The sequence below is a fragment of the Hyperolius riggenbachi genome, chromosome 6 (assembly GCF_040937935.1).
Source record: "Hyperolius riggenbachi isolate aHypRig1 chromosome 6, aHypRig1.pri, whole genome shotgun sequence".
NCBI lineage: Eukaryota > Metazoa > Chordata > Amphibia > Anura > Hyperoliidae > Hyperolius > Hyperolius riggenbachi.
In genome coordinates, this window is record NC_090651.1 from 186,049,050 (window position 1) to 186,064,686 (window position 15,637).

Consider the following 15,637-nt stretch of genomic DNA (forward strand, 5'->3'; position numbering starts at 1 on the left):
TCAGAAATCAGATTAGACCTGTCAGAAATAATCAATTTGAACCCATCTATCTGATGGAAAATTGCATGGTGTGTACCAGGCATGAAGTAGCAGAGCGGCATTCATCTCCCTCTCTGCTCTTCTGTAATCACAGATCTGTTGCATTTATTTTATAGTATTTATTGTACTGATTCTTTCACAGGTGTTTTTTTACTGTTTGCCAACACGGTACAAATATATATTTTTTTAATTTTTAGTGTATGTTATTACTTTTGGTATACAAAACAGAATGTAACAATACAAAAGTATACAACAGTACATTTGCAATTATAATTATAGAGAAGTTATCTATCTCATACTAGACTACTGCTGCCTTTAAAATGAGCCAGCAAGGGGTTAAGATTTAGCTTAGAAGGAGCTGCCATAAATCTCTCTAAGGAAAAAAAACCCTTATCTTTCTGTTTAAGATTTACAATCCAGGGGGAGAGAGGAGAAGGAATGGCTCAAGTCATTAACAGAGTCTGACCAGCAATACATTGTTTAGCCCAGCTTGAGTTGTAAAGTGGAAATAATTCTGTTAAAATGTTTACTTTTACTGGATCAGAAATTGTCTACATTGTGATCCATGTTTCTCTCATCCCTGGCAATAAACTGAAGCTTGTATGTTCAGTAGATAGCACTGTCTCATCGCACACCACGAAGTAAGGAAAATACACGGAGCTCTGGAATTCTGACTGTGTGTGCAGCAAAGCCGGGGCGCTTCGGAGCAGGAGAAATGATTTATTTTGACATGCAGCCTCTTATCTCTCTCAGGTCCTGCCGCCCTTTTATCCTTCTGATTTTTTTCCGCCCTAGGCCGTGACCTTTGTGGCCTTTGCAGAAATCCGGCCCTGCAAATGGCCAGACAGAGAGAGGGCTCACTGTGCAGTTCCCACCCCTCCCTCTGCTCTTAATGTCAGCTCACTGCGCGGGGATGAGGAATAGTGTTGGGCGAACACCTGGATGTTCGGGTTCGCGAACGTTCGCCGAACATGGCCGCGATGTTCGGGTGTTCGCGCCGAACTCCGAACATAATGGAAGTCAATGGGGACCTGAACTTTCGTGCTTTGTAAAGCTTCCTTACAAGCTACATACCCCAAATTTGCAGGGTATGTGCACCTTGGGAGTGGGTACAAGAGGAAAAAAAATATTTGAAAAAGAGCTTATAGTTTTTGAGAAAATTGATTGTAAAGTTTCAAAGGAAAACATGTCTTTTAAATGCGGAAAATGTCATTTTTCAGTACAGTGGTGGGTGAGCGGTGTACTACTATTCCCAGCAGCGACACAGAGCACAATGCTATACAGTGGTGGGTGAGCGGTGTACTACTATTTCCAGCAGCGACACAGAGCACAATGCTATACAGTGGTGGGTGAGCGGTGTACTACTATTCCCAGCAGCGACACAGAGCACAATGCTATACAGTGGTGGGTGAGCGGTGTACTACTATTCCCAGCAGCGACACAGAGCACAATGCTATACAGTGGTGGGTGAGCGGTGTACTACTGTTCCCAGCAGCGACACAGAGCACAATGCTATACAGTGGTGGGTGAGCGGTGTACTACTATTCCCAGCAGCGACACAGAGCACAATGCTATACAGTGGTGGGTGAGCGGTGTACTACTGTTCCCAGCAGCGACACAGAGCACAATGCTATACAGTGGTGGGTGAGCGGTGTACTACTATTCCCAGCAGCGACACAGAGCACAATCCTATACAGTGGCGGGTGAGCGGTGTACTACTGTTCCCAGCAGAGACACAGAGTGGCAGTAAACACAATGCTATACAGTGGTGGGTGAGTGGTGTAGTACTATTCCCAGCAGCGACACAGAGCACAATCCTATACAGTGGCGGGTGAGCGGTGTACTACTATTCCCAGCAGCGACACAGAGCACAATCCTATACAGTGGCGGGTGAGCGGTGTACTACTGTTCCCAGCAGAGACACAGAGTGGCAGTAAACACAATGCTATACAGTGGTGGGTGAGCGGTGTACACAGAGTGGCAGTAAACACAATGCTATATAGTGTGGGTGAGCGGTGTACTACTGTTCCCAGCAGCGACACAATGACTGGGGGGACCCTGGCTAGCCTGGCTGGAGAGAGAAGTACCCTGCCTGCCTACCCAAAGCTAAACCCACAGACAAATGGCGGAGAAATGACGTGGATCGGGTATTTATTTACCCGAACCATGTGACCCGTTCGGCCAATCAGAGCGCGTTCGGGTCCGAACCACGTGACGCGTTCGGCCAATCACAGCGCTAGCCGAACGTTCGGGGAACGTTCGGCCATACGCTCTTAGTTCGGCCATATGGCCGAACGGTTTGGCCGAACACCATCAGGTGTTCGGTCGAACTCGAACATCACCCGAACAGGGTGATGTTCTGCAGAACCCGAACAGTGGCGAACACTGTTCGCCCAACACTAATGAGGTGTAGAGAGGTTCTATACAACTGGCAGCTGCAGAATATGATGCCTGCAGTGAGTGCTTTCATTGCATATTTGTGAGTACTTTGTCTTGAGCTTTTCTTTACCCACTGTCTGCATCTAACTTTTCAATTTGAATTGCTTCACCCCATCCTGATTTCTCACCACCCTCCAGCCTAGGTTGACCCCCCTGGCTCCTACACCTATGGCTAGCATCTAATTTTATTTCCTTCTCCTATCCTGATTTAGAGTGTGTGTGTATATATTTCAGAGGGGGGCACAAATCTGCAACTTTGCTTGGGGTCCCATTTGGCCTTAATCCAGCTTTGCGATGCTAAATTTTTTTAGCTGATTTGTCATGCTGTGGTGCCATCAGTGAGGTGCCATACTCTCCTTCTGTGCTACCGCAGAGTGTTGCTTAGTCCTCCTGCTGGCGCCTCTCATGTTGTATTGAACGACAACAGCAGTCTGTGTACCTATCACCAGGGTCCTCGGATGCTACAATTTTTTGCTTATTTATCGTGCTGTGGTGCCATCAGTTAGGTGCCATACTCTTCTTCTGTGCTGCCGCAGAGTGCTGCTTAGTCCTCCTGCTGCCGCCTCTCATGTCATATTATTGAACGACAACAGCAGTCTGTGTACCCACCACCAGGGTCCAGGGATGCTACAATTTTTGGGCTTATTTATCGTGCTGTGGTGCCATCAGTGAGGTGCCATACTCTTCTTTTGTGCTGCCACAGAATGCTGCTTAGTCCTCCTGCTGCCACCTCTCATGTTGTACTATTGAACGACAACAGCAGTCTGTGTTCCAACCACCAGGGTCCACGGATGCTACAATTTTAGGGCTGATTTATCGGACAACTTTGCTGCTATGTCATTGCTATCGATGCGAAGAATTTTTTTTTTTCACAAAAACCTCTCTGTGTGTTTTTGTGGCATCACCCACTCATCCTCCTCCAGTGGTACCACCACTGCCAGGTGCCATTGGGGCTCGCCATCACCTCTGCAATTGATTAAAGTGTATTTCCATGTTTAAAACCAATTATGACCAATTCATAGCCCCATTTAAAGTGTTAATTTAACTTTAAAATCCATTTTCTCAAAAACTAAGTTCTTTTTGGAATTTTTTTGTTTAAGTTGTAGCCCCTTAGCACCTTTATAATCCATGCAATTTGAGGGATTGTAGCATGTATGGTAGCTTTAAGAATAGCTTAAACCCTATTCAGTGATCACGGCCGTGTTTAGACGTGATGGCCTCATTCATGGAAAAAATTTGAGTTGAATTTGTGAGTCCAGCTGAAATCCGGAAATCAATCACATCTTTCCGGATCTTTTTTTTCAATCACGGCCAAACAGTTGAATCCATGATCGGAAGGTATCCGAGCATCACTGGCCACATGTCAAGCCTATGCACCCAATAGTCCAGGGGTTCATCGCTCCTCAGAGTGTTGATATTGGCAGTTAAGGCCAAGTAGTCTGCTACCTGGCAATCGAGGCTTTCTTTGAGGGTGGGTCCCGAAGGGCTGTGGCCGATAAAAAAAACTGTGCATGTCCAACCAGTGATGGGCAGATATTTTCCGTGATCACCAGACATCAAGCGATCCCTTAACCAAACCAACCTTAAAAGCTCTTTACTGGATAATTTCCAAATGGCAGAAAAATACATGCATTTCACCAATTATATCACTGAGGGAGAATCCAGACTTCCCCCCGGGTATGCAGAATAAATGGTTTCATAAGAACAAACTAAGTCTGGAAACCCGTATTATAAACTTAAAGGTTGATCGGACCCTAGGGATTCCTGGGATTGTGGAAACAACAAAACAGGGAAATACATGGGGATTAATACAAGCTTGTAGTTATTTGCGGAAAATAGAGTTTAATAGGGGACCTGTGAGGAAAGAATTAAACATTTTTGAAAAACATCTATTTTAAAACATAAACCTGGGAAAAAAAAGCTATCCAAACTTTATGATTTTGTGAGATATACAGAGTGCTGCACTCTCCCCCCCCCCCCCCTTTCCTATTGTGCCAAATGGGAGAAGGAACTTGATCCACTCCTTAAAGATAAAAGGTCCACAATATGGCTAAATAATTGGAAAATCCGGGATCCTGGGCTTCAGCTTACCCAGTTTAAAACTATTTACTAGATGGTACTTAACACCTACACGCCTTTATGCCCTAAAGAAGCGTGTCAGCTGATCAGCTGTCAGCTGACACGCAGGACTCCACCTCCGGTTCCTGATTGGCGAAGTGGCTGGGGGGTGTGTTCTCTTGCTTACCTGGGCTATTTAAGCTCTGTTCTGATGCTTGCTCACTGTCTGCTCTAGCTAACACTTCGCAGTGAAGGCTTCAGACCTTAGTCAGTTCCGTGTGTGGCTTGAACCGGCAGGACCCCGGGGATTCCATACTAGCTCAGCTATTATATATTGTATTACCTGTGTATTGACTTCTGCCTGTTTTTCTGACTACTCTCTGCCTGCCGATTTTGTACCTTGCCAATATGATCTGTTGCCGACCTCTGCCTGTTTACTCACTTAGATTTAGTCTGCCGATTCTGTACCTCTGCCTATCTGACCAGTTGCCGGCCTCGGCCTGATTACTCACTTTGTTATTGCCTGCCAATTTTGTACCTGACCAATCTGATCTGTTGCCGACTCGATTGCCTGTCCATTCTACAGATATATATCTGTTTGTACTGCCTTCTACTGTCGCTGTATGTAAGACTTTACCCTTTCAGGGAAAGTATATTTATTGTCTGTCTGCTAGTGCCCACACACACTAGCAGATCGTTACACCGTGTCCAGAGGCGGATCTAGAGGGGTGCACATGGGGCACTTGCTATAGGCGCCCCTTGTAAATCACCCAGGAGGGGGGCGCATGATCACTGAGAAAAAAAATCGCCCCCTAGGTCCACGTTCATAAACTTCGTTAGCACTGTTACTTTTAAATTTCCCCCGTGACTGCCCGGCGCCCAGCCCGTACAGTAGGAGAAGAGGACATGTGTCTGACACCAGTGCTATAGCGTCCCTTCTCCCCCTGATCACTCCGGCAATGTTTGTCAGTTGTGACTTTGTGCTGCTCGCATTATCCCACTCCTGATTGGCCACATGATGGAGCCGCTGGGGCTGATGGGGGTGGGAGGGGATTAGAGAGGAAGAACAGCGTGGATGCAGAGCTGCAGTGACACACACAGTGTGTGAGTATGAGAGCCAATGCAGGCACGCAGAGGCAGTCACAGGGCTGCAGTTACAAGGTAATTAAATGCTACATGGTGAAGATGCTGAGCACTGTCTCTCTCATGGTTTCTGGTGTGTATGGGCAGGGCCGGCCCGCTCATGAGGCGGGGTGAAACTTTTGCCTCAGGCGGCAAATTTCCAGGGGCGGCACCCGCCCGTCCGTGGGTGCGGGGAGCCGGCCGCCGAGCTGGAGGGGTAGCTGGCAGGACGGGGGTATTGGGCCTAGCGGCGGGGAGGGGGGTCGGACCCCCCCCCTCCCTCGCCTGGGTCCCCCGTCCTTCGCTCCCCTCCAGCCTTAAATAGAAGCAGCCGCTATGTGTAAGAGGAACGGGCGGGGAGGACTCACCTCTTCCTCGTTCCAGCGTGCGCTCCACTGCGTCAATTCCTGCAACGCTGCAGGAAGTGACGTCAGTGGAGCGCACGCTGGGAAGAGGTGAGTGTCCTCCCCGCCCGTACCTCTTACCCATAGCGGCTGCTTCTATTTAAGGCTGGAGGGGAGCGGAGGACGGGGGACCCAGGCGAGGGAGGGGGGGGGGGTCCGACCCCCCTCCCCGCCGCTAGGCCCAATACCCCCGTCCTGCCAGCCAGCTCCCCCTCCAGCTCGGTGGCCCCACGGGGGGGGGGGGGGGGGGGGGGGCGGCAATTTTTTAAAAAATTTGCCTCAGGCGGCAAAAAGTCTAGGGCCGGCCCTGTGTATGGGGCAGAGAGAGAGAGAGAGAGAGAGAGTGTTTGTGTTTGTGTGTGTGTGTGTGTGTGTACGGTGTGTGTTTTACAATGTAGTATAATCTCTGTCTGATGTTGTGTTTCTGGAGTGTAGGAGGGCTTGTGATGTCAGAGAGAGAGAGAGTGTGTGTGTGTGTGTGTGTGTGTGTGTTTGCAGTGCAGTGTACTCTCCTTGTGAGTTTCTGTTGTGGGGTGGTTTCTGGAGTGTAGGGTCTTTTGATGTCAGGTTGTGTGTGTTGTGTAGTGTGTCTTCAAGCCCTCGCCCCCCCCCCCCCCTCCCAATCCTTGTCCTGTGTGGATAGATAGATAGATAGATAGATAGATAGATAGATAGATATTTTAACCGGGTGTTTTAATACGCTGCGACAGGGGGGCGTGGCCGCGACGGAAGACAGGACGGTCGCATAACTTCTTTGCTCCTGCCTTGGCTATCATAACCCGGCTAAAAGCATGGCCCAATCCGCACTCGCAGGTGCTAACCCAGAAGGAGAAATGGAGACTGACCAGGACACAAAGAAAAAGAGGAAGTTCGGCAACCTAAAACCCCATAAACTCACGGATTACTTCGGGGAGAGGAGAAGGCCCGTCCGAGACTCACAAGATGGCGCCGACAAGCCACAAAGCTCCGCTCCGGGATCTGCTGAACCCGATGACGCAGCATACAGTATAGCGGGGATCCAGCCGCTAGAAGCACAAGACTTCTCCCCCTCCAGCAGCCCAGCGAGAACGAAACCTCGCCTGCAATCAGCCGCTGACAGAGAAATGGTAAGCACGTCAGGCCCTGCGCCAGACGGGAGCCCTGCTAGCCTCTCTGCCCAATCCCCTACCATAGCCCTGCACGGAATGGCAGCTTTTGAAACCTTCCCTGCATCTGACCAGGCTGCATCCCAAACCTTTATTAAAGACATTTTACTCTCATTTAGGACCTCACTACTCTCAGATCTCGCCACAATAACCTCAAATATGAACTCTGATCTTAATGCATTAGGGGAGAGAGTAGATGAGGTTGAAAATATAGTTACAGACATAGTCAGAGAGCACAATACTTTAGTGGATGTATCTGAAGTACAATCCAGTGAGATCCAATGGCTTAAGACCAAATCGGCGGATATGGAGGACAGATCGAGGCGTAATAATATTAAATTTAGAGGGGTCCCAGAGACTATTCCAACTCAAGAGCTGAAAACATATATCCAGAAGCTTACCAAAGCGGCTCTTCCTGATAGCACTGAAACGGAGCTCATCATTGACAGGGCCCACCGTCTCGCAAAGCCTGCACACCTACCCACCCACATCCCCAGAGACGTGATTGTCCGATACCTATGTTTTCAAGCTAAAGACAATCTACTTTACTACACTCGCAAGCACGGCTCTCTCCCGGCTCCCTACGACAAAATCAAGATTTATGCAGACTTATCACAACATACCCTGCTGCAACGTAAAACACTGCAGCCAATAACAGCCGCCTTGAGAGAAGCTAATATCCCATACAAATGGGGGTTTCCTACAAAAATAATCTTTCACTTCCAAGATCAGCAACATTCTATCCCCTCGGTGGCTACGGGTCGCAAGGTGTTAAAATCCTTGAACATACAACTCCAAGAGGTCCCTCCCGTACCCTCAAAGAATCCATTCTCTTCAAAAATAAATCAAGATTGGCGCACAGTTTCATCTTGAGCCAAGGCACTTTTAGTCTATGGCCAACCTGTGGTTTGATACTTTCTATAATAATTCCTGGTTTTTGATTACAGGTGTATACCTGCCCCTACTACCTAGTAGGACAGTGAACATTTGCTCTACTATTCTTCATTTGTTATGTGTTTTTATTTCAATTTCGTTATTATATAGGCATAAGTATATATATATGGTACGCTATCTACAGTGCAATGGGTGGTGGAGGCTTGAACTCCACACTTATCATTTCTATGATGTTTATTATATTAATATTCAAGAGTCTGTTACTATTAAGAACAAGATGCATCTCACCAGTACATTTAGTTCCCAGGGCTTAAATTCTACCTATATCACTATCCACAAATATGTCCCTACCTCCTAAAATCAAAATTTCATCTATCAACGTCAGGGGGTTAAACTCTCCTTTTAAAAGGAATCTATTGTGGAGAGATGCTAAACAACAGGCCACACAAATCTTAATGGTCCAAGAAACCCACCTTCTTGAGTCAGCCACTAAATATTGCTCCAACCCCCTCTTTCCTTTACGTATCCACAGCACTTTCAAGAAAAAAAAGAGAGGGGTACTGCTTGCCTTTCACAAAAATCTCACAGTCTTACCAATTACGACCATAACAGACGAAGGAGGCAGATACATTATTTTTGTAGGTTATGTCAATGACCAATTATTGACCTTAGTCACTCTCTACGCCCCGAATACTGCCCAAAAAACCTTTCTACAAAAAATAATGAAGAAAGTTGAATTAGTTAAACAAGGTCTTCTGCTAGTGGGAGGAGATTTTAATATTTGCATTAATAAAGTCGACTCAACATGTAAAAATAAGGCTAAACTTCCCCTCATAGACAAAACCATAAACTGGCACAATTTGTATGACCCCTGGAGGATCCATCACTCTTCAGAAATAGATTACACATACTTTTCCTCAGTACATAGAACATATTCGAGAATTGACTATTTTTTAACAGATAAAATACTTCTACAGAGAGTGATGGAGTCCTCCATAGGACATATAACATGGTCTGACCATGCTCCGGTCCATATAAGTATAGAAGATGGCGCTCTGACTCCAAAACCTAACCAGTGGAAGTTGAATACTTCAATCTTATTAAATCCCACCAATATAAAGAAGATATCAGAGAATATGAAAGAATTCTTTATTAATAATACATCGCCTGAAGTCCGCTTGACATCAATATGGTCAGCACATAAGGCGTATATCAGAGGCATGTTTATCAGGCTAGGCTCTAGAATCAAAAGAGAACAACAAACTATCATGAACTCAATCCTCTTGCAGATTGGCAACTTAGAAAAAGCTCACAAGCAGTCCCCAGACCAACAAACATACCAAAAACTTTTTAATTTGCGACAAGAACTTCGCCAGCTACTCCTTTATAAATATGAACACAACCTACAAAAACTCAATCTAACCAGATACTCTCAAAATAACAAAGCCAGTACCTTACTAGCTAATTTAATTAAACACAGACAGGCAAAATCTAAGATACAGTCGGTAATCCACCCGATATCCAACCAGAAAATTAATAACCCAAAATTAATAGCAGATGCATTTGCTGAATTCTACAAACAATTATATAATCTAAACCTTGACAAAACTACTCCCCAACCAACCCAGGATATTATCAATGAGTATTTAGGATCAATTAACCTACCCTCACTATCACCAACACATTTAGATAAATTAAATACCCCATTCTCTGAGGACGAAATTTTTCGCACAATTAAAACATTAAAAAAGAACAAAGCCCCAGGCCCCGATGGATTCAATAACGAATACTACTGTACTTTTGTAGAGATCCTAACTCCTAAATTAACTGCCCTTTTCAATTCATTTCTAACAGGCCAAAAAATACCTTCAGAATACTTAGAAGCTACCATATCAGTTATACCGAAACCGGGGAAGGAACAACAACATACCGCTAATTACAGACCAATTTCCCTATTAAATTCAGACATTAAGTTGTACGCAAAACTAATCGCTAACCGCCTGATGAAAATCACCCCAGATCTAATAGCGCCTGACCAGGTGGGCTTCACGCGGGGTAGACAAGCTCCAGATAGCACCAGAAGAAGCTCTTAAATACGTGGAGCTCTGTCGGATGCCTTCTCTCCTCCTAACATTGGATGCGGAGAAGGCATTCGACAGGGTCCACTGGGGATTCTTAGAAGCCACTCTACATAAGTTTGGACTTGAAGGACCGATAGTAACTGCTATAATGTCTCTGTACTCATCACCATCAGCAAGAGTGAATGCAGCAGGTTTCCTCTCTGACAGATTTGAGATTACTAATGGAACCCGACAAGGGTGCCCCCTTTCGCCCATTATATTTGTACTTTTAATGGAGACGGTTGCCCAGAGGATTAGGCAGAATGCTGGAATACGAGGAATTAAAATGAAGGACTCAACCCACACTATCAGCTTATTTGCGGATGATGTGGCTTTAACCCTTACAGACCTACAAATGTCACTACCCGCAGTCATGAAAGAACTAGAAGATTTTGCGCTAGCATCATACTACAAATTAAATAAATCTAAATCATACGTACTTGGGTTGAATATCTCCCCAGAACTCAAACTATCGCTACAGGCCTCCTTCCCATTCCCCTGGGCAGACACGTCAGTCCAATACCTTGGCATTCAACTTACTCGTCTCTCATCAGACCTTTTCAAAGAAAACTATATACCCCTACTAGCAGAAGTCAAAAAAGACTGCCAAAATCTAGCAACATTTATTCTTTCTTGGTCAGGAAAAATCGTGGCATTTAAAATGTTTGTATTGCCAAAAATTCTCTACATGTTAAGAACCCTAACAATCCCTCTACCCAAATCGTATTTTAATGACATTAAAAAAATCATTAACCAATTTATTTGGGGAGGGAAAAAAGCCAGAGTTTCCTACAACACCATGATATATCCTAAGCATACAGGAGGAATGGGCCTTCCCAATATTGAGAATTACTACCATGCTGCCAACCTTGAATCAGCTCGACAATGGTGGTCCAAACCCCCAGATAAAGTGTGGCTGTCTCAGGAAGGTGGAATATTAAACCTTTCGCTCCGAGACCTCCTTGCCAGTATCCTCCTTAAACATAAGCCCCCCAAATCTGAATTCCCTACCATTCAATCTACTCTTCTTTCATGGGAGCATTTTTGTAAGTATCCCCCTGAGACCCAACATTCCCTACACATTAAAATTCCTATATCCACTATACAGGTAATGATTCCTGATTTTCAGGTTCTAGACTGGGTAAGCAGAGGAGTTCCATTCCTAAATGACTTATATGACAATTCTCATATAAAGCCATTCTCACAACTTCAAACTCAACATAAACTCCCAAATTCAATGATGTTCTCCTATTTGAGGATTTCCAGTCTTCTCAGATCAAAAAAAATCACTATACCCAAACAGCATGACCATATAGTCACTCTCCTTAATTCCAAGATACAGGCAAAAGGAGGCATTTCCATCTGGTACAACAAGCTCTTACACACAAATACATCGCCTATTCAGAAATACCTACAAACCTGGTCATATGACCTCCAGATCCATATCCTACCAGAACAAATTATTAGAGCAAATAAACTTTTACTTACCTATTCCAAATGCAACACCCACTGGGAACAATACCAAAAAACATTATATAGGTGGTACATCACCCCTAGAAAATTAGCCACTTTCTCTCAATCCACATCCAACATATGCTGGAAATGTAACAAAGAAATAGGTACCCTAATGCATATGCTTTGGGAATGCCCCCTAGTAGCCGAACTTTGGAACTCAATTGAATTAATAATCTGTAGACATTATTCTACAAAATTCCGCCTCACCCCACAATTAGCATTACTCCTTCTGGATCTTGAGAAGATTGGAAAGCCCCATCAATTTATAATATGTCATATTATCATGGTAGCCCAAAGCACAATTACCACTAACTGGAAATCTACGGAACCTTTGAATGTGACACAATTAATTACCAAAATTTCCAACAACCTGATAATGGAACTTAAACTCTCAGCCAAACTATGCCCTAAGAATCGGAATAGATCAATCCCAGACTCTTGGAAGCCCCTTTTCTACTATGAGCACTAGCAGACCAATTCCCCATCCAGCGCACGTCTACATCTATGGTTGAAGTCCCCGTTGGACTCATTGTTTTTGTTAATATAGGTTAGCTACATCTATAACTCTCCCCTACAGATGCATCATAAGTGTTAAGTCCAGATATCTCCCACAACCGAACCTAAATCTATCTGCAAGGCAACACTTACCATAACCTACATACAGACTAATGGGCTATCAAGCTGACCCGTTTACCCAATCTCCCCCCAACTGCTATAGACATTGAAATACACACGAGGAAAATGTTAATTCAACTCAAGTACAGGAAGCCTCACTCTGGAGACTCCCTGTAACATGGCCTGGAGAGGCCAAGTCCTACTCAGCCGTAGAGGCCAAGTTAATGAGCGGGACCGGACTCTAATCCCAGCCCATGTTTGATATGATTTATACTGCCTAGTAACTCTCAAGTGAACTTAGACTCCTATAGACAGAAGGGAAACGGTTTAAGTTAATACACCCCACTAGCCCTAACATAACTATCCCTGCTATCCCTGTCATAATGTTTTGTATACATTGTTATGCATCCATCTGCAAATGTAATGCCTTATACTGGAAATATCACAACTTCAGATTTGTTCTATAACTGCATAATTTGTTATCACCTTAAAATTCAATAAAAAGTTAATGTAAAAAAAAAAAATACGCTGCGACAAACACTCCGCCCGCCCCCACCTGCAGGGGCTAGAAAATATAAATGCTGCCTTGCGTGCTGTGTCCCTGCTCCCCTCCCCCCACCCGCATGTGTGCAACTCCTGTCCCCACCACCTACATAGCTTGCAGAGTAGAGTGGCAGCTGAGTTTCATACTTTACTTCATTCGTGGCAGGGACAGGACCTCTTCACTTCCTCTTCAGTGTAACTGCGCTGTGTAGCCTAGCACTGTTGCGACTCTGGACACTGCACCTTGACTTGACTTGCATTCGGAGCCCCAAGGTGATAGGTTGCGTGGCGCTGCTACACTGATGTGGGAAGTAAAGAGGACTTGTCCCACTGCCAGAACGGGGCAAAGTATGAAGTTTCGCTGCCACGCTATTCCGGAAGCTCTAGGGGTAAGGTTGTGGCTATTCAGGGGGCTCTGATGGGGGGCGCAGTTTTTGTGTTTGCCATGGGCACCATTTTACCTAGATACGCCTCTGACCGTGTCAAGCAAAGGTCAATCCAGGCGGCAAGGCAAAGTGTAGTCAAGGTACAAGGCAAGGTTGGCAACAGGAAATCATCGTATTCAATATCTGTTGACCCTTATAGTACATGGAAGTAGTAAAATTGATCACACACACACGCGACACACACACACACACACACACACACACACACACACACACACACACACACACACGCACGCACCAGAGCCGGCCCTTGGTGGTGGCAAGTGGGGCAATCGCCCCAGGCCCGCACCTGAAGAGGCCCCGCACTCTCTGCGGCAGTGGGGGGAGCAGGCATAGTTAAAGCTCACATTTTTTCTGCTGATCATCGCAGCTTCCATCTCCTCCTCTCCCTGCATCTGACGTATTGGTAACAGCGCCCCCTGTGATGACGTGACCGCATGTCACCACAGGGGGCGCTGTTACCAATACACAGATGCCAGGACAGGAAGGAGATGGAAGATGCAATGATCGGCAGAAGAAATGTGGGTTTTAACTTCAATGCCCGCTCTCCCCACCCCTGCAGCCACTTGCCAATCTAATCTATACTGCGGGGCACCTATCTAATCTATACTGCAGGGCACCTATCTAATCTATACTGCAGGGCACCTATCTAATCTATACTGCGGGGCACCCATCATCTATAGTGCGGGGCACCCATCATCTATACTGCGGGGCACCCATCATCTATACTGCGGAGCACCTATCATCTATACTGTGGGGCACCTATCATCTATACTGCCATCATCTATACTGCGGGGCACCCATCATCTATACTGCGGGGCACCTATCATCTATACTGCGGGGCACCTATCATCTATACTGCGGGGCACGTATCATCTATACTGCGAGGCACCTACCATCTATATTGCGAAGTACCTATAATCTATACTGCAGGCATCTATAATCTATACTGCGGGGCACCTATCTAATCTATACTGCAGAGCACCTACCTATCTAATCTGTACTGCAGGCACCTATCTATTCTATATTGCGGAGCACCTACCTATCTAACCTATACTGCAGGCACCTACCTTTCTAAACTATACTGCAGGGCACCTACCTATCTAACCTATACAGAGTGTGTGTTTCCACAGTGTGTGCGTGCGTTTCCACAGTGTGTGTGCGTGCGTGTGTGCGCATCCACAACATATGTCTCTAGGCCCCGCATATGACTCTCGCTCCAGGACCCGCATACTCTAAGGCCGCCTCTGCACACACACACACACACACACACACACACACACACACACACACACACACACACACACACACACACACACACACACACACACACACACACACACACACACACACACACACACACGTATACTACAACTAATGTAGATCTTGTTTGTTCATTAGGAACCGTACAGAAGAAGGTGGAAACTACATCAAGAGATGCTGCAAGGGTTTCTGCATAGATATCTTGAAGAAAATAGCCAAGACTGTAAAATTCACCTATGACCTTTATCTAGTGACTAATGGCAAACATGGCAAAAAGATCAATGGTACTTGGAATGGCATGATTGGAGAGGTAAGTTTTAGTGTATGTGCAAAAAAAAAAAAACAACAACAAAAAAAAAAAGACCTCTTTTTATTCATATTGTTAAATGCATTAATATGTTTTACAGAAAACAGACACGCATTATTATGAAAACTTAACATGTTAAATTGTATCTATGTCAGTATAAATCTTGTAAAAATGTTTACCTTTCCAGGACCAGGTAGCTCTGGCCCCTTAAAGAGGAAACCGCGAAAATCTTAAAATTTATAACACATACAAATAAGTTTATGTCTTCCAGAGTAAAATGAGTTGATAAATTACTTTTCTCCTATGTTGCTGTCACTTACAGTAAGTATTAGAAATCTGACATTACCAACATATTTTGGGCTAGTCTATCTCTCCATAGGGGATTCTCAGCATGGCCTTTATTCTTTATAAAGACATTCCCTGAAAAAGATTTATACAAAGATGCTGGCTAGCCTCCCTGCTCGCTGCACACTTTTTGGCAGTTGGATGGAGCAACTGCCATTTACTAAGTGCTTTTAATAATAATGAAAACCCTGAGAACCCCCCTATGAGAAGATGGGCTAGTCCAAAATTGGTCAGTAATGTCCAACATAGGAGAAAAGTAATTTATGGTTCATTTTACTCTGGAAGAAACATACTTCTTATTTGCATATGTTTACATGTAATAAAATTTTAACATTTTAGCGACAAAGGTTCTTTAAGAACCAGAGCCTTCCTTTCCCTATTG

The 15,637-nt window shown here is 45.1% G+C and overlaps 1 protein-coding gene across 1 annotated transcript in view; it reads left to right on the top strand.

Annotated features, from left to right (window-relative positions):
* Positions 1–15,637, top strand: part of LOC137522100 (glutamate receptor ionotropic, NMDA 2B) — a 1,475,416-nt gene that overhangs the window by 643,869 nt on the left and 815,910 nt on the right. Inside the window, exon 5 of the mRNA XM_068242127.1 lies at positions 14,742–14,913. Coding sequence (XP_068098228.1) covers positions 14,742–14,913 — 172 coding nt within the window. The remainder of the gene's footprint in view (positions 1–14,741; positions 14,914–15,637) is intronic.